We start from the raw sequence: 20,191 nt of genomic DNA on the forward strand, positions 1-20,191 counted from the left end.
TAGCAAGTTGAAGTAAAATTCTATAGTTTTATGTGTTGAAGCAATCTGAAGTAGATACTGTTGTCTTCTTTATGATAATTTGTATTCTTGGGGGTGTATGTTATATGTGGAAGTGAAGTTACATTTGTTGTGTGTTCTGGAATTATTTGTTTTAAATCTTGAAGGTTGAGGGAGGTGGAATCTATATTATTTCTCTATCTATCCTTTATTTTAACATTCAATCATGTGGATGATATTGATTGTTAAAATCAAATGGTTTTTCAGTATTCACATTTATCTTGTATTCATGAGATAACTCAAAGCTTTTCAGTATTTTCAGTAAAATACTTATTGGGAAGATTTTCCCTCAATAGAGGATTTAACGATTATCTTTTCATAAAAGGTTAGCTGCACCTTATATAAGATAAAACAAATCTCAAGCAGAGAATTCCTTATCTGTAATTAGGAATTCAATTTGTTAGTCTACAAGTATTTTCCCTTTTCAACAACTGCCAAAAATCTTCGGAAATGTTGTTTACTAACACTTATAATTCTGATCATAAGATTGAGTCCTACACAATATTCCGTAGCATGCCTAATGAACCATTCTTCTTTCCATACAAGAACATCCCTGGAGAGAAAGGAGAAGATCAAGGCAAATAGCTCTTATAGTATGTATAAAAATACAAATAAGAGAGACTACAGCGAGTAGATAAATGTGATACTTAAGGATAATAAATAATTATCTATACATCAAAATCCTTGATACAAGTTGCTCCAATGAAGGTCCAAATACATCAAATCAGAAAATGGCTCCATATAAGCATTTGTCGAGCAATGGGAATGGAACATTAGTTATTATTCCCCCCACAATGTAAAATTCTCACTCTTGTATCATTGAAAATTTATTTTTCTCTTGGAGAGTTATTCATCGAGACTCTAATTTATCTTTTGCTTCTTATTTCAATCCTGATATGCATATTATTAATTGCAACTTTAGCACCAGAACATTGTGTCTTCATGCCAACAAAGCACACAACACCATACAACAACACTTATATACTCAACACAATTATATATAATATTCTTCCCTGTCCTTGCTTCTAGACTTTACATGCGAAGAGATTTCCATGATTCTCAAGGGCAATATCCATTTGTAGAAAGGTCCATTTGTAGATTCCTTTCTGAGTTGCTCTGCAATATAACAATATTATCTACAACATACCACCGACACATAATTGCAATTTCATTGACGATTCACTTAGCTCATGTTAACAACTGATCTAGTGTCAATGTCATGAAATTGCTGACAATTTGGAAAATAAGTCAGCTCTTTCACTGAGGACTTTTGTTGTTTCCTTTTCCTTTCGTCATCATTGTCGTGAATTGATTTTATTGCTCCACTATTTTGCCATTGTCCATGAATATAATTATATGTTGCATATGTCATCAATTCATTTATTGCATCCGATGTTAAATACAGATAGCATCATGTATTGTGTATTTAGGAATGTTTTTAAATGCAAGACACTATGTTAAAGTTTAATCTATAACAATTGATCTCATGCCTTCAATGATCATATTGACACGCAGATGTTTCTTTAATCCATTATTGACGTTGTCTCTCCCATGTTTCCATATTTCATATGTTGACCACGAAATCTTGCAATAATAATGTCAAATGTAAATCTTCTAATAACATTTTGAATTTTGACCAGTGGGCTATCTATTTGTATACATACCTTATTTTCTTTTCCCTCGTGTATATTCCTTGTCACAATTGGAATTTCTATTGTCATAGGCTGAAGGCCCATGATCTCACTTCCTCAAGGGTGATATAATTCTACTCTTTTAATTTTATATTTTTAGATATAAAATCAAGGATTGTATCTTTGATTATATTGTTATTCAATAATGTTAAGTTTGTGGAGGCAAAACTTGATTGGGTTTCAATCTAGGATAGATCTAATCTCCCACCTATTAATCATACAAAAAAATTGATTATTTCTATTTCAGATGTATTCTCTGCAACAAAGTTGTTATTTATTCATAATTTTTATTAGATCTTCCTATTTGTGACAATTTTAACAAAGAGGACAAGAACTCTAGATCTATGTTTTTTCTTTTCTATTGTTATAGCAAAAAGCCTTGTAAGGGTGCTCAAGATACCAAACATCATTGGCACCATTCGACTGAGTCAATTGATCTATTTTGCAAGAGGCATCATATGATTGAGTTGGTGCTTATTATAGATGTCAAGGAATTTCTCTATAGATAAATTGCATGTTCTTCCAACACATGTTAGTGTTCTCCCTGTTGTCTATGCCCTTACCCTTGCCTCTGCACAAAGTTGTTTAAATGGGATATGTACCCAAATTTGATCAATCCAAGTAAGAATCTGATTCAATTGGGCCCAGCTAGTAGTACCCAATGCCTGTGGACACAAATGCATATGTAAAGGTAGAAAAGACATCAATTACAGGCTTAGGTAGCCAATCCACTAACAAAAGCTACAGTTAAGCCCTATCTACCTTGGGCACTAGTGTTGATAGAAACATGCATTACAGCCACCAACAATGGGAAAACAAGCACCAGTAGCAACACATCACCTCACCCGCTATACCTTCCATTGTGACTCTTGTGGCTAATTGACGTGTCTCCTACTTCTGCTTTTTTGCTTTTCCATTAAGTGCCTCTTATTTCCTTCCCCTTTGTATTTCTAGAATCACCAGAAGCTTCCACGCTTCCAAAAAGTTCTCAAGACATTATAAATCCAACTACTCTTCCTACGAGTTGAGAAAGTTATGAATTTATTTGTAATAAAAATAAATTTCCTCCTTGCTATTTTTCCTCTTATCCAATAGAAGTAAAGATAAATAACTATTTTAATATTTTTTAAATAAACATAAATCTATAAACATAGGATATATATTTATGTAAATAAAAACTTTCAACGTTATTGGCGGAATTAATTACTTATTTGCAAGGAATGACCGTGTAAGTATCCTGCCTCAAGAACTAATAATGAAGCAGACTTAGGAAAGACGGTATTATTTATCCTCAATGGTAAAATATTTGCAACTTGGAGATATCACAATCGAAGCCAGCCTTATAAAGCCCACATCATTATTGTTGGCCATTTTTCCATTTTTGCCCCCCATTCAGCCCATCACTAATATCCAATCAGAGAAGCTTTCAATGGGCTAGATTCTTTGCAGGTGACATCCACGATTATTGTGTCTTCGTGTTTGGCTCAGCAGGTTTTCGGAATTGCATCACGCTGCCACGCATCGCCATTCAGGCATTTCCTCAAGTTGCAATGTTTTGGGAAGGCTCCAAAACCCAAAATTGTGCCATGTGGTGGAGGGTCCCATCTTGGGCACTTAGGTTAGCCCAACACGCACATGCGCAGATCGACGATGGAGATTCAATGGAAGATCAAAAGATCGCCACCTATTCTATCAAACAGAAAAGCACATTAATGGCATGCATGTTTTCGTGAGATGGTCTTCTTGTCTCACAAAAGTGTGAGATGCTACCAAGTGTCGCCATTCTGGTGTTTCTTCATACTGTAGTGTCTCCGTGAAACTCCAAAGCTTAGAATTGCGCATGATATTGCCAAGTGTCGCCATTCCGGCATTTCTTTATACGCCAATGTCTCCGCGAGATTGTGAAGCCTAGAATTGCGCGAGATGCTACCACGCATCATCAACCCGATGCCTCCGCATGCTACATTGTTTCTTCAACACTCCGAAGCTTGGAATTTCATCACTTTTCCATGCATCACCATTCCAACGTTTCCTCACTCCGCAATGTCTTCACAAGGCTCCGAAGTCCGAAATTCTACCACGTAGCAGATGGTCCCATCTTTCATGCTATCCATTTCCTTTGTTGGGAGGAATCTCTTCGCTGCATCTTAGCCGCCCACTAGAAATAAACAGGATCTACATCGATGGTTGCGTTTTAATATCTCATTGGGGAGATTCCCTTGCCGTCTGGGTTGTCCATTTTAAAGGGAAGATCTACATCAACGGCCCATGTGTTTTTGTGAGATGGCCTTCTCGTCTCACGAATGTGTGAGATGCTGCCAAGTGTCACCATTATGGCATTTCTTCATACTGCGGAGTCTCCATGAGGCTCCGAAGCCCGGAATTGCATGACAGTCATTGGATCTAGCACATCTTGGGGGTTTCCTCATTGCATCTCAATCATTCATCTCGAAGGGAGAATCTACATTGACAGTTGCTTCTTAATCTGTACTGGGGAGATTTCCCGCAACATCTGGATCATCTATTTCAAGAGATGACCTACATTGACGACCAACATTCAATTTCGGCAAAATCAAATCCCCCCACCCCCATGGTCAACCCTGCATGTTGCAAGTAGATAACACGCTTTGTTATCCCTCCCTCCATTTTTTGCTAGCAACATGAATTAGCTTCGTGTGGCCATGACATGCTATCAAAGCCAGTTCTTCAATGCTAAGTGACTTCTTGGGCCTTGATTGGCACAACACCATTACACTCCATTCCTCTTTAATGCACAAAATGATCAGATTTTTGGCAATTTGATCTCTTACAGCTGATTGCCTCGTCTCTTGCTCTTCTTGTCAATTCCAGCAGTGATTGGACTTCGTGATCAAATTTCTTTATGATTCTCAATTATTGCTCGCCCTTGCAACTCAACTCTATTGTGGTTGGAGTTTGAACTCATAGTTAAATCAAAGTTATGCATGAACTCTATAAAGGCAAGCTGTAAATATTTCTTAAGACTTCTTCTCCAGTTGTCTTTTGCAGCGGCATTATGCCTTGCAACTTTTGCGTTTCAATTAATGAAATAGCTTTATTTCTTACCTCTTCTTACCATTCATTATTTGAGTATGTATTCTTCCTTGTTTTGAATGTTTCTTTCCTACTTCTAGGGTTTACATGTCATGTTTAATCTACTGATAGTTCTTGTATTGTAAAGATATCCTTCCTTTCAACATTTAATCAATTCCAAACGTGCAGGAGAGTTCTTTGAAGGTAGATTAGAGTCAAGATCTGTGTATTCAAGTGTTTCATTGATGTTGTGTGCAAAGTTGTAATCTCAATTCTATCTCGGAGTATCACCCCCCTTTCCCTTTCTGCATATTTAATTTCAGTTCACCTTCTCCCTTTTCCTCTCAAGCAATAGTTTAGGTGCACCCTAATAGTCAAGAAGTTTCTCCTTAGAGCGCAAGTTCCACACTTGGAGGTCATTTCCATGTTACACAAGGTTGCTTGAGGGTCACACTTCAAGCAAGGGTGCAGACTTTTGTGTCAACAATTATCAATATCAATGCCAAATCACATGCAAAATTAACTTTAATACTCGACTTTAACCAAGCTCAATGTGGTTAAGTTTGTAATAGTCCACATTAGTTCAATAGAGATAATAATAATCTCCGCAAAAAATAATTATCTAACTTTATAATAAATTATCCATAAAAATTTCCCTGGCTCTAATTAAGATTTCAAAACTGCAACAAACCTATTGTTCCATCTATATACCTGTAACTCAATTCTGATGAAACCTCTCACAATACCAAATAAGATGGCAATTCTGATGCTTTGATACCACTCTAATATCCCTAATTGGATATTTGCCCCAAAACCCTCAACAAAATCTCAGAAATTATAAACAAATAAATCTATGCAATGTAAATCAGATTTCAGCCATTAAACCCAATTAAATCTCCAGCAGAAACACAATTTCATAAATAATATTTCATTGAATTTCTTCAAAAAAATCAAAATCTAATCCAATCTTGGAGACAGTAAATACAACAAGATTAAATAACAGAAAAGATGAACCTGGAATAAAATGTGAAACACATTTACAATGTCTCCAACTAATAATGGGTTCCCGCCCATTGTCCAAGATCAAAGGTTTCTATCCTCTCGCCTGCTGAAAGCTGAAGCTTTCAAAAATAACTCTCCAAGAGAGAAAATGAAATCCAAACCACAAAACCAAGTATGCTGAAAATGAGCTCCCTCTTCCCATTTTAAGCACAAACAAGCAAATCTTCACATTCCCTTTTCTCTTTTTTTATTTCCTTTCTAAAATAACACTTTCCCACACTTAAGGAAATAAAGGGCCCATAGATACTAAAGTGACATTAACAATATGAACTTGAGTTATAAAGTCACTTTATAATAAATAGGTAAAATCTTCAAGCATTAAAATCTCTAATCAAATGGACTCGGATATGGCATTGTAATAGCTCATCGGAAATTTCTCGTTAACAAGCTCCTAGTCCAACCTTGAAATACCAAAAATGCTAAGACTGTTGACTTCCTAAAAATAGTAAGTGTTTGGAAACCCCACTAAAACAACCCAATTTAAAAATATAAGAAATTTCCAATATTCATATGATAAGGCATTCATCATATCACCATATTATGAAAAATTGAGCTGAATTGAGAGCATGCATGAGTTAGCATACAAATTAACAACATTTCAATGTGTAATCATTTGAGTTTTCATTATCAAAGTATATATATAACAAAATAAAATCTAAGTCGCTACCAATATGGGAAGCTGCCTCATCCAATAGAACCCCCAACTAATTCCTTTTGTGCCTCCTCTTCATCAATTTGTATGGCATCTTTGAGATTAAGATCCAATTATGTAGCCAGAAGTAATTAGTTCTATAGTTTATTCCTCTTGACAAACAAAATAAATTTGTATATGGACTGATTCTTCTCTGCAACAGAGGAACTGACACTTGTGAAGTGTATCTAGCGACAGGCATCCTCAAATCAATTGCACCCCACCACGCCATGTTCACCATCCAATAAATTCGATTTGAGCTAATGTAGTGCTATTTGACCATGCCTCTATTTTGTCAAATGTTGGACCCTGAAGACTGGCAAAGCAAGCCACTGCATTCAACGTAAATTTATTTTTTCTTTTGGTTGTTTGTGTCTAGTTTTAGGTTTAGAGTTAATGTAAACCCTGTGTCTTCCTCTAATTTTCTCATTTTGGAGGTTTTTTAATTTGTTTTTTTTTAAATCTGGGCTATAGGAGCTGATTAGCCATTCCCAAAATAGTCCTGGGATGCCTAGGCATCCTCTAGCCATCCTACCATTTCCAAGCATTTTTTAAATGTCCAGGGATGATTCAAATATTTTTGGGTGGTAGCTAAGCGATGTTTTCTACCGATGTGGCTAAAAGCATAGCAGGTGCATTTCAAAGGTAGGTACATATACATACATACATATATATACACATCCCAGTTCAATACACAAAAAGAAGAATGGCTATGCATTCCTTAATACAACTTTCAGATCAAAAATTATAATCCATTAAAGGAAAACAAGTTACCAAATGAGCAGAATATTCTTCCTAAATTTATCTTTAACTTTATCTGTGATACAATTAGTATAGTACCACAAAACTTTGAGCATTGTACTTACCTTAGTTTTCATAGTGATGGCATTCCTTAAAATCATTGCCAATTGTCGAATGAATACAAATGCATGCTGGTAAGCACTAGCTAAGTCTACCCCGTACAGCTCAACCACACAGTTTCCAAGAAACTGAATTTGTTGCAACTTTGCTGAATTTACAAACTTGCAGTTTGCAATATACGCTTTATAGATACCTTTCAAACAGGCTTCAAGACAATCGGATCCCATTCGTACAGCCATGTCACGAATAAATAAAAATGAGACCACAGAGAGAGCTCCTTCTCCACTACCCCAAAAATGCAATGCAGCCTGCAAATGGAACAAATAAAAACCTAGCACCAATAGAATTTCCTTCCTTACAATGAGAATCATATATAAACAACTAAGATGTCCTACCTTGACATACTTGCGTAATAGAGTTGGAAAGATAGCTAAAAATATAATTGATGATCTAAGGCGACGAATTGTAAACGAAATCATCTGATTGTCAGTCATTTGATTTAGCACATGAAGAGAATTACTGAGATACGATTTTACAAGAGAGCCAATTTTCGCCCATCGTCTTGTTTGCTTCAATCCTAATATGGAGTCCTTTCCAACAGAGCTAGAAATTCCCAACAACTTTCTGAAAATACCATCAACTTCTGTAAGAACGAACACCATAATCTTATTAAATACATTACTCGTCATGACCCCTAAGTTTGGACCAGAATCATCTGTATCACTATCACCATAATGGCATGCTGTTCGAAAAGCTTGCATAAGTGAGCGAAAAGCTCCCAAGCTTTGATCCTCCAATATTGCTTTGCACCAGCCATCTACAATTGTGGTTGTAATGGTCTTCCTTGATAACTGCTTAAAATCTTTACTGTCACTCATTTGTTCTTCACTAGGCATTGCTAATTCTTCATCCTCACTTTTGTCATCTTCTTCAAATTCCTACACACATCACCAAATCTCATAATAGTCTTACAAAGACCAAGATATAAATCATTTTAGCTTTTACAGACAAATGAAAAAAATTATGACTGTTCAACAAGAAGACTTAAGAAAGAAACAAAGAAAAAAAATTTCCCAGACTACGTATTCACACACATCATTATCTTCATCGCTAAACTGAAGAAGTTCCTTGTCGTGATCTTTCAAGAACTCAAAGAATTCGGGATCCTGCCAGAATGTAAAGATATAAAATGTAGTTAGTAATAAACCAAGACTGCTCTAAATCTATTTGGCATGCAAAGAATAAAATATACGATAGCATTTACTTTTACCTGTAATGCATAGTTTGCAAGCTATAAATAGACCAAATAAAACATAGAAAGACTGGCCAGAAATCTACATAAAATATACAATCTGCTACTATTGAAGAAATATAAAATAGAAAATAATTGTCAACGGCTAGGTTATAACATTCTGAAGAAGATATAACTTGAGAGGGTTGAGCAATATACTGTGAAGCAAGATGTATGAGGAAATACCATTATGGCATGCCTAATGTGGAGATACACAGAAAAAGTGAGTTGATTTTCCATGCTTAATACAATTCACTTTAAAAAACTGTACATTGAAAAAGCATGCATACAAGCTTATGTCATTATGTTAGTGCTTAGAGTGAAGTCAATGGTACAAACACTTCTCTTCAGGCATCTGTTAAACTTCAGCCTGTTACAGTTGTATCAAAGCAGCAATAGGTCATTGCCACTCCTCAAACTGTTGTACTGTTCCAATCCTGCTATGGAGCTATTAAATACATGATCTTTTGATGAATATGAAAATCCTTATTTACCAAAACATATAGCTTTCAAACCCCTCGCAAAATTTGAAGAAATAACTAAATATCAAACCAAAGGCACAAGAAGTTAAGTGTCTATTGTCAACCAACTGAATGCAAAAAGAACGCTGAGTCAGATCAAGAAATTTCCAACTTCATCACCATCAATGTTGAACCTCTCAATGCTTTGGAGCATGAGGTATTGAAATATATGCCGGCCAACATAGCAAGCTGTCACTTAAAAACTGATTCATTTCAAAATAATGTAGAAAGTAAATTATGAGTCCTATAAACTATAAATGCCATATTATGTAACTTTAACTGAATCCTCCATCAGTTTCATAGATGAGCATTCACAAAATATAATAATATCACCACTTGTTTGTTTCCATCACACATGCTGAAAAACAAACTTCAAAACTCTTTTGGCAAAATTTGAGAGACCCAATTTTGATAGAGACTAGGCAGCTTAACAGGAACTCAAAAGAAAAAATGAGTTCATTTTCCATGCCTAATACAATTCACTTTTAAAACTGTACATTGAAAACACATGCATACAAGCTTATGTCATAATGTTAGTGCTTAGAGTGAAGTCAATTGTACAAACACTTCTTGTCAGGCATCTGTTCAACTTCAGACTGCTACAGTTCTATCAAAGCAGCTATGGCCACAGGAAAACCCTCAAACTGTTGTTCTGTTCCAATCCTGCTATGTGATTAATAAATAGATGATTTTTTGGTGAATATGAAAATCCTTATTTACCAAAACATATAGCTTTCAAACCCCTCACAAAATTTGAAGATAAAGATCTAAGTATCAAACCAAAGGCAGAATAAGTTAAGTGTCTATTGTCAACCAAAGATCCAATCCTGCTATGGGGTTATTAAATACATGATCTTTTGGTGAATATGGAAATCCTTATTTACCAAAACATATAGCTTTCAAACCCTTCATAAAATTTGAAGATAAAGATCTAAGTATCAAACCAAAGGCAAAATAAGTTAAGTGTCTATTGTCAATTAGTATATAGCTCTAGAAAATAAGGAGAGACCAAATATGTAAACCCTAACCAAGTAATTTACGAAAATATCCACAATAATCATTTGGCAGACTTCAGGCCAAGTTGCAGTGTCAATATGATGGTGAATTTTAACAAATTTTAAGGTTTTTGTTATAAATCACTGGACTTTCAAATTTTATTGAATAGAATCCAGCACATTCCGTTGACTTAGCTTATAGATACAAAATATTTGAGCCTACAGTTATAGGATTCAAAACATTTATGCCAATGGATAAGCAATGAAAGAATTTGAACTGTACTGAGATTCTTCAAATTTCTTTGGTTGTCAATGATAACTCAAGCATCTATTATCAAAGAAAAGAAATTCAAAGGACTTCAAAATGTAAATCAATTATCGGTTTGTGATTTGCACAAACGCCACAATAAAATGAAACAGGATGACATGCAGGAATTCCAGTAGGAAACTTAGTATTTAAAATTGATTAAGTGCACAAATCATCTTCCCTAAACATTTGAAGAAAAAAATCTCCAAAAATTCCCCATTTATCAAAATTCTGCAGATATTCTATAATTACTTGATAAAGTTCATTTGTAAGGAGTCAATTGTGCTTGTCAATTTAGACATCCTAGATGTATCCAACCATGTGTCAAATACATTAGAAACCTAACCTTCTCTTTAAGTCTCTCTAACTGTGTCTTATGCTTCTTTGATTCAGATAGAAGCTTCTTGTTTTGGCCTGGCATCGCATTATCATCTTCATCCTTGTCTGTAGTTAAATCATTTTCCTGAAAATTAATCTGATCTGAACTTGGAATTGTTTATCCAAACAACACATACATGGTATTTGACTGTTGAAAGACTTAATAGGGGAGAGCATTTATCCATTTTGAAAATAGGAAAATAAAAATATCAAACCTTCAGAATCATCCTCAAGTCCATCAGGTGTAATATCAACATAATCTTTACCATCCTGTACGCTCAAAGCAAAAACAAAATGAGAAGGGTATCAATGTGCAGATTACCAGACTAAACAATGTAAGCAAGCAGGTATGGCAGCACGAAATCATAAAACCTTAGAATGCATGTCACCATTACTGGAACCAAGTTCTCTGTCTTCAGTCCTTGTGCTATCCATAAAGGTACCCTCCATTAGCTCATCCACATTCATTTCTCCCAACTTTCTGCAGTATGACATTTTGAACATTGTATAACAAAATCTGTGAACCCCAGAGTATATTTAAGAGATGGAAAGTGGAATAAATAGCTTATGTTCATGTTAGTGCATACTAGCCACAAGTTTAATGCATAAATCCATAATAAAGTATGCAGAATAAACACACATGCAGTATAAGCTAACAAATTTAGCGCAACATAATCTTATGATATGAAATCTAAAAATACTAAATACTATACTACAAGTTTGTATACCTATTCCTTGGCGTTAGGCTTTCCTGGACCAGAACGACTACATCGAGGATCATATTTTTCTATATAAATGATCCATTTGGTAGAATAATAATAATTTGCATTCATGTAAGTTTCAAGCACCTCCGTAACTTGTAAGATAATAAAAATCAAGTTGAACGGAACCAAAAACAAAAAATGTTATTTCAGTTTGAAGCATAGTAACATACCGATACACTAATTAATCCTCAAAATAATTAAGAAAGACTATATAAATTGGTTGAACAGATCATCAATAATTCTACTAATGGTTAAATCATGGCTCTCTTGCTATGACTTTTCACAAGTAAGCTAAAATTGTGTTATTAAAGGAAAGCCGCTTTAAAATAAAATAAGCAAGCACCATCTAAAGCACTTTAAAAACAAAATATTCAAGAACCATCTTAAACCCTTTAAAAACAAAATAAAAACATTGACAAAATTTTCCTATTTCTTTTATTTTATTATTTAGATTTAAATTTAAACAATTTATAAAATTTAAAGGGAATCTTTGTTTTTCTTGATAATAAATTTATTTAGTTTTTTTAATTCAAGTTTTATAGTATTTTATGATTTATTCTAAATTATTAACATTAAAAGGATAGGTTTGATCATGGGGAATGAGGAGTTCTAAAATTGTATCCATGTTTTAGTTTTAACAGGCGGAGCAACACTTCTAGTGGCCATGGGGACATCTAGAGGTAGGTATTACACTTCACACAATACATAGACAACTCGTTCTCATATATGTTTACCACCTATGGTTAACTAGTTTAATGCATGGTATTGTATGAATTTTATAACAAAGATGGTAAATGCAAATGAATATCAGAAAACCACAGTGCATTCCATTACTCTACTTCTAGTTTACATCAGTTTTAAATTTAAACAATTTATAGATTTTGACCCTAAGCCACTAACAACTCAACTAACAACCAACTTAACCCATTTTACCGACAATTACAATTATGCCGACAACATCATCCCTACAAAAAGAAAGTCTGACTGACAACAAAAACGGAGACAATGTTTGACAAGTATATACATCGAAAAAATAAGACTAAGAAGGAGGGGGTTGAAGGAGTGTCCCTAAAGATAATGGTTGTGATGTCGTCGAAGAAGCTAGGCATGCTTCCAACTTGTAAACCTGTTGAGTTCATGCCTTCAGGTCCTACTCTGCCTCCATCTATCTCTCCAATATCATCTTCGTTATAAAAGTAGCCTCCACAAGTTCCTTCTCTTTGGTGTCTAACTCCTTGGTCTCCTGAGCTACCAAGTCTGCAATAGACTCCTCTTTGTCCTCTCCTTATCCAACTATTGTTGACAAAAGGTCATCTCCTCCACCATGCGAGCCTCCAAGCAGCTCAATCCTTCCTAGCGGCCTCCATCTAGGCTACCAACTTTGCTCTCTCGACCGCCCAAGTTGTTTATTGGTTGGCTAACTCCTGCGTCTAGTGAGCCAAATCCCCCTCAACTGTCGCTAATCGGGTGGCTATCTCTCGAGCTCTTTGTGTTACTACCTGATCAACCTCTCGTCATCGTAAAGCATAGTATGTCTCTCTGAAGACTTGCTCTATCTCTCGACTGAGGATCTCCACTCAACTCTCTACTAATAGCTCATCCACAACCTAGTCTCCATGGTTGACCATCCACAAACCTCAAAACAAGTAGCAAAGGCAATGGAACAGCCTACTCTCATGAACGCCAATACCCACTCCAACTCCTAGACAACCCCCTCCAAAGCCTGGACATATGCAGAGATACCACCTTAGGCTACCACACCTGCAAGGTATGTCTCAACATCCTCATTACGTAGGTACCTCGACAACTCAAGGTGTATGAAACTCGTCATGTGAAACCAATGGTGAAGCCTGAAAGGTCTCCACTACAGCTTGAGAGGAGTCCAACGCTAGCAATCTCTTATCCCCCTGAACCTCAACTACATGACAGTCTCCATCCTCCTATGTCTCAATTGTGGCTGCAGGTGTGACAACCACTATATAGTCTCCTTGTCCCACGGTGACTCTATTTCCTCCAAATCCACAACCTTTGGAGGTGGTGCATCCCTATCAGGTGAAAAGATAACAACTTCAGTAGGTGGCAGTGGTGTCATCTTGAACTGCAGGGTGAGCCATGTGCTCATACTCTCAAGCGAAGGGGTTTGGCTCAGAACTACGACAACCACTAGAACCTCCATAGCTGGTTTTGCTAGTAATGTCACATTTACTGTGACTACTACATCTAGTCCCAAAACATCTAGTCACACCTGAGACTCTCTCAATTCTATAGGTCCCTCGTTGTGTTGCTCTACCACCTCCAACACCCCCTAAGGCATTGTTCTATGTGGCAACCCATCTGTCCCCAACTCTGCCACCACCTCAGCAACCACTACAGGAAGTCCCTTTGCCACACCCACTCAAGGTGATGCTAGTGCCACTCCTACAAGGGTCATGTCTCTCTGCCCTAGTCTGCCTAAAAGCTAGGATGGTTGTGGTGTTGACTTTCACTACGGGACGCTCTGCTTGACCCTGTTAGTTTACTTTTGACCAAGTCCATTAGACATCGCTAATGCCCCTCTGCCACAAACATTTTTTGTATCCCTCATCCTTAAGTTGCAGTCGCTACTGAATCCATTTTGCCTAGTGTAAGTTCCCAATATATTAACTTTATTCAAAACTTCTTTTCCTCCCTTTTCATCTTCTTGGCCTTCATTTTTATCTTCTTCCCAGTTCAACTAAGAATACAAAAAACTTGTGTAAACTTTACGGATCTAAAAGAGATGGTCAAGTTCCTCTCACGATACCAAACTGTGCCCGTGCATGAGTGCATCTCAAAAGTCTCCAAAATAACTCGTAAAGGACCCTCATAGTCGCTAATGGCGAAAACCAGCATATGGATGGCCCAATGCACCTCAACCTTCTTTAAGTTTGGTTTCATCAAGTCTGTCTCGGCACCACTTCCTAGATTCCAAGCCCTTGAGCCCTTCAAAGGCTACTGATTTGTTGTCACTGTATCTTTTCCTATTGGGACCTTTAATGATAATTTCTCCTTTTCAGTGTTCCTGCTTGCATCTATTCATCCTCCACCCGTAACTCTTATTCCTAATGGGAGTGTGTAGGCATCCTTGTCCACGTTTGAATTTGTCTGCAACTGCGCTCACCACTTCCTCTTTCCTATTGAATCCATCAATAACTGTCTAACTATCTCTTTTCTTGTCATTTTGTGCAAGGTGCAAAAAAGGGTTGGGGTTCCTTATTTGCATGCTTTTGACATATGGTATCTATGCCCTCAACCAATGCCATCTTCTTACTTTCCCCACACCTTTATAATTGTATGGCTTCCTGCAGTTACTACTATGTGGTTTTTCTTTTGTCACCTTTGTGTTTATGCCCTCTCCTATATGTGTCTTTCATTCCACCATTAAGAATTATAAATGTCGCCATCAGCCACCCTTCGGAATTAACCGGTCTCTTCTACTGTGTGGCTTCTTCCTTCCAAGTCTACCATGGTGTTAGGCTTTGCCTTGCGGTCTTTTTGTTTTGCTTCCACAATTTTTCTCTGTATAGCGTTACTCTTTGTTGGTTAGTAATATCGTTGGTGCAAGAATCGAAGCCTTGGTAAGTTGATGTTTCCTATGTACAAGCTTGATTGGTGTCGTGGTGTGATATTCCCTTTTTGCTCCATGTGTCTCTCACCATTTTCTGACTTTACCCTCATAGTCCTCCTTTTGGTTCTAGTGGCTTGTATTTCTATAGACTGTGTTCCCGCCTAAGACCCATGGCTTGTTTATTCACTAGCTCAAGATCTTTTAGGGTAGATGTCTTATGCGACAATTATAACTCCCCTGCCTGTAATCTCCAATGGATAAGTATGTTTCTTTGCTCAAGACCATACAACTTTCTCTAAAGCTCTACCTTCTAAGACTATATGACCTATGTGTGTTCTCTATCGGTATTTCTACTATGCAGCAATTATGATGTCCAATGGCGTGTTTATGCCTTCGTAGATTTAAGTCCTTATTATAGTACCGCACAACATTTTATATCCTATTACAATGTTGTCTTATCTCCCATCATGTTGTGTTGTTGTCATTGTGTGGGGTCTTCATTTTCGTAGTATGTCACCTTCAGAGAAGTCCACCGTTCAACGAGAGTCCACCATTTGGTGGTCTAGCTATTGGTTTTTTTCTTTCTTTTCCAATTTTAATTTTAATTTTTTTCTCTTCTCTCTCTAGTTTTTTTAAGTTGTTCAGTCTTGTCTACCTGGGCCTACACAGTTCTCTCTTTGATTGTTGTGCCTCTTGTAGTAGACCTTCGGTTTGGAGCCATTAACAGGATGTGTCACTTCCTTCCCACCCAAAGTCCATAACTTGATTGCACCATTATCTGAAACCTCTGGCACTTTATAGGGCCCAAGCCAATTTCACCTTGAACTTGCCTAGCTTAATCTCATTTCGCTCATTAGATTTTAAAACAAGTTGCCCAAGTGTGAACCTTGTCCGCTTGAAGTGTTTATCCTGCCACACCTTCCTTAGTTGCTGGGCTATGTCGGTTGCCCATTGTGTCATCATTCGTTGTTCATCCAACATATTGAGAGTGTAGTCTTTCCCTTAAACTTCCATATCTCCCAACCTATTTTCTATGGCAATTCTCAGACTTGGCACCATGAATTCAACTGTTACGATAGCCTCTTATCCGTACATCAACTAAAAGGGAGTATGTCCAGTAGTTACTTTATACGTTGCTTGATAGGCCCATAATACTGATGGTAATCTCTCTTCGTAGACTTCTTCATTGACTCCGCATGATTTGTTGATTACAAATACCAATATCTTATTGGTAGCTTTTACTTCATTGTTTTCTTTCCAATATTAAGGACTCAAGAATGAGTGGAAAATCTTGAACTTCGTAGTAAGCAATTTTATCGTGTGATTGACAAAGTGCCCCCCTTTGTTACTAGTGATCTATTTGGTTATGTCATACCTTGCAATTATTTGCTCGTAGAGGAACTTGGTCGTGTTGAAGGCTGAATTATCAGGTAGGGCTTGTGCCTCGACCCATTTGCTTAGATAAATATACCTACACGTGTGTGCCCTACTTGCCTTAAGCGGCCCAACAAAATCAAGTCCCCATCGTTCAAAAAATTCTTCCACATTGGAGGGGTTCAACAGCATGAGGTCTCTTTTTAAAGGCTTCCCAGCACTCTGACATGTGTCACAACTCACCACTTATTCTCTTGTATCAATGCATACCTTTAGACACAACCCTACGAGTAGGACCTTTCATGAGATTATGTCAGTCTCATATGCCCTCCAGCAAGACCTTCGTGGACCTCTCTTAGAACACTTGGGACCTCCTCCTCCATGACACATCGTCGAAGTACTTGATATGGTGTCATCTTGTATAGTAATCTTGGTATGAACCATTGCACCAAAACCCCAAGATGCTAGTGAAGGTTGCCCACTAGGATCATAACATCCCACCATGCTCCACAGTCCAGACTCTAGGCTGGATGTGCGCCCATACGGTGGGCCCTTCCTTGGCCATATGAGCCCTGGACGAACACTGCAATGCCAGCATTGCCACCCGCTCTGAGACTCAAACCTAGGTGGAGGCTTTGATACCATATGGTACTAACCATTGCACCAAAACCTCAAGGTGCTAGTGAAGGCCACCCACCAGGATCACAACATCCCACCATGCTCTGCAATCCAAACTCTAGGTTGGATGTGCGCCCATACAGTGGGCCCTCCCTTGGCTATATGAGCCCCGGAGGAACACTGCAACGTCGGCATTGCCACCCGCTCTAAGACTCGAACCTAGGTGGAGGTTCTAATACCACATGGTACGAACCATTGCACCAAAACCCCAAGGTGCTAGTGAAGGCCACCCACCAGGATCATAACAAATCCATTGATTAGTTTGAATGTTCTACTTCTTAGGACAAGTTTACTTCTCTCACTCAGTTGCATTGCCCAAGGGAAATGACTTGAAGAAAGATATTCTCTGATACTCATATACCAAGACGGTACAATTGCAATTCGGAAAAGATAGGCATCCAAAAAGTCATTCACACGCTCTGGCAGCTCTCCGGATTTTATATGAAAAGGTGGTTTGCACTCACATGGCTTTCTTAGGCCAAACTATAATGGTAAATGTGAACTCTTGTAATAAAAGTAGCCATTTGCTTACTATTCCCAAAGTTTCCCTTTCTACTGTGTTGTAGATCTCTTCAGTCTTCGATAGAAGTCTTCTCTCAAAGTATATCGGATGGTCCAACCCATGGTCACCCATCTATGCTAGTGTAGACCCAATTGCAAAATTGGATGCATTGACGTAAACATGAAATTCCTTATCCAAATTGGGGTATGCCAGAATGGGTGCACCAACCTTGTCTTGAGTTCCTCAAATGCTTCTCCTTGCTTTGTTTCCCAAGTGTATGACTCCACTTTTCGGGTCAGCTTATCCAATAGAAAAGACACATGGGCAAAAAAATTAATGAACCTTCAATAATACTAGTTGTGCCTAAGATATGATTTAACTTCGATAAACATCCGTAGGTGGATCCACCTTAATATTCACCCTTACTTTGCCTAGATCTGTCTTAAGTCTGGCCTTGCATACAATATGTCTAAGTAGGTTTCCTTGAGGTACCATCAAGCTGCACTTCTTGGGTTTAAGTGCAAGTCTTGCCTATCTGCATCTCTTCATGCATTCTCAAAGGGATATCAAGTGTGTGTTCTCGGCACTAGATATAGACCAATTGTCCAAGAAAGCCTTAAAATTCCCGACTGAAATTTTATCAAAGATATGCAACATTATCCTTTGGAATGTTGTCGGAGCATTATAGAGTCCAAACAGCACCCAACTGTAAGCATATACCTCATCTTCCACTACAAAGGTTGTCTTTAGTTTGTCCTCTTCAACAATAGATATCTGGTTGTACACACAAAATTCATCCATGCAGGAATAGATTTCATGTCCTACGACTTTCTCCAAAATGTTGTCCGTAACTGGTATCAGGAATGGATCCTTAATGGTGACCACATTAAGGCACCTAAAATCTATGCATATTCGGATCCGATTCGCTTCTTTCTTTAACGATATGACAATGGGGGATACTCGCTCGCTCATTTGTACTTAGAATATTATTCCTGTTTCTAAAATCCGTACAATTTCATCATTAACTCGTGTGGCATAATCCTTTTTCATCCTGTACAACCGCTTTTGTATAGGTATCGCTCCTTGCACCAATGAGATCCAGTGAACACATAACTCCAATGAAATCCCCTTTAAATCTTTACACATCCTAGCGAAGATGTCCTTGTATTCCATGAAAAATTTAAATGCGGTCGCCATCAAGTCAAGGTTCCAATCATCACCCACAAAGATGTTCTTAGTGTTACAATCAAATTTGTGTGTTGGGATTTTGTTTACCCGAGCACCCCCTTGTGCTCTCCGTATTTGGTTAGGAATGAGTATTTTGCCTTCCCCTCATCTACCTGGATCATATTAGAGTGGAATAACTTGTAATCTTCCCTTTGCCAATGAAAAAACATGTTCATTGAATCTAGGTCATCTTCGAAGCACCCTTCCAGTTTGCGAATTCCTTCCTCATTAGAATCCATACATCGCTTTCCTCTATCCACCTCCTCTGCTTCAAACTCAGATGAAGACACGAAGTCTTCATTGACCATTTGTGTCCTTCAGTCGACAGTTAATTTTCGACCACTCCTTTCCATGGACAAGGTGTTCCTCTTCCAATCATGGTTAACTTTGGCTGCACTAACCAACCCCTACAAAGGATGGCATCATATCCTTTCCTTTTAGTAGGATGACCACGAAATCCAAAATGTTGAGTACTGATCATTACCCGTTGTCCCATTAATGTATTGATGCATCTGATCCCATGTTGATACAAGTGTACAAGTTGGAAGTTTGGCGACCACAGTGTAGGTCACCCTAGTCTCTTCCATGTTTCCTCAGGTAGTATATTGACACCCAACCCTCCATTGGCAATAGTGTTTGTCAAGATGGTGCCAAAAATACCCATCTTGACCATCGTTGGATGTCTACCTGTGTTTACCACCAATAACATCGGGTCCTCTAAGGTCCCCAGAGAGTTTTTTCCTCAAATGTAGGTTCCCTTTGGTTCAATCCCATTTGAAACTTTTGGCGATGGTGTCATGTTTGATTGCTTGGTTCTCAGTTGCGACATGGCTACAAGGAGGTCCTTTAACTTTAGCGAGATTTCGGTCTGCATCACATGTCACAGTATGTCTTTTTTTGCTTGGCCTCTGAACAAGGTACTAGCAGTGTCGTGTTTCTCTCCTCTCCATTGCCTTCAATGTTGAGGAGATTCACCCCTGGCTTGGACATTTTGCATCGTCATGGTCTCTCCTGAATCATATAGCATGCGGCTTCGGCCCCCATTGTTGTTGTTATTAGTATTATTGTTACCATTACCTCTTCCTCCCCATCAATTGTTCTGATAATTGTTGGATGTTGTTGTATTGGTGTTTTGCACGTTCCTCATCCCCATCG

General features: G+C 37.7%; 1 protein-coding gene across 1 annotated transcript in view; it reads right to left on the bottom strand.

The window, feature by feature from the left end:
* LOC149555208 (nucleolar complex-associated protein 2-like) overlaps nucleotides 1-20,191 on the bottom strand; it is a 135,372-nt gene that overhangs the window by 49,448 nt on the left and 65,733 nt on the right. The window contains 6 exon segments of the mRNA XM_089829290.1: nucleotides 7,419-7,721; nucleotides 7,809-8,351; nucleotides 8,508-8,579; nucleotides 10,874-10,971; nucleotides 11,121-11,175; nucleotides 11,278-11,386. Coding sequence (XP_089685416.1) covers nucleotides 7,419-7,721; nucleotides 7,809-8,351; nucleotides 8,508-8,579; nucleotides 10,874-10,971; nucleotides 11,121-11,175; nucleotides 11,278-11,386 — 1,180 coding nt within the window.

Source organism: Cupressus sempervirens, chromosome 5 (genome assembly GCF_028749045.1).
Source record: "Cupressus sempervirens isolate cs-2001-9-10 chromosome 5, ASM2874904v1, whole genome shotgun sequence".
Taxonomy (NCBI): domain Eukaryota; kingdom Viridiplantae; phylum Streptophyta; class Pinopsida; order Cupressales; family Cupressaceae; genus Cupressus; species Cupressus sempervirens.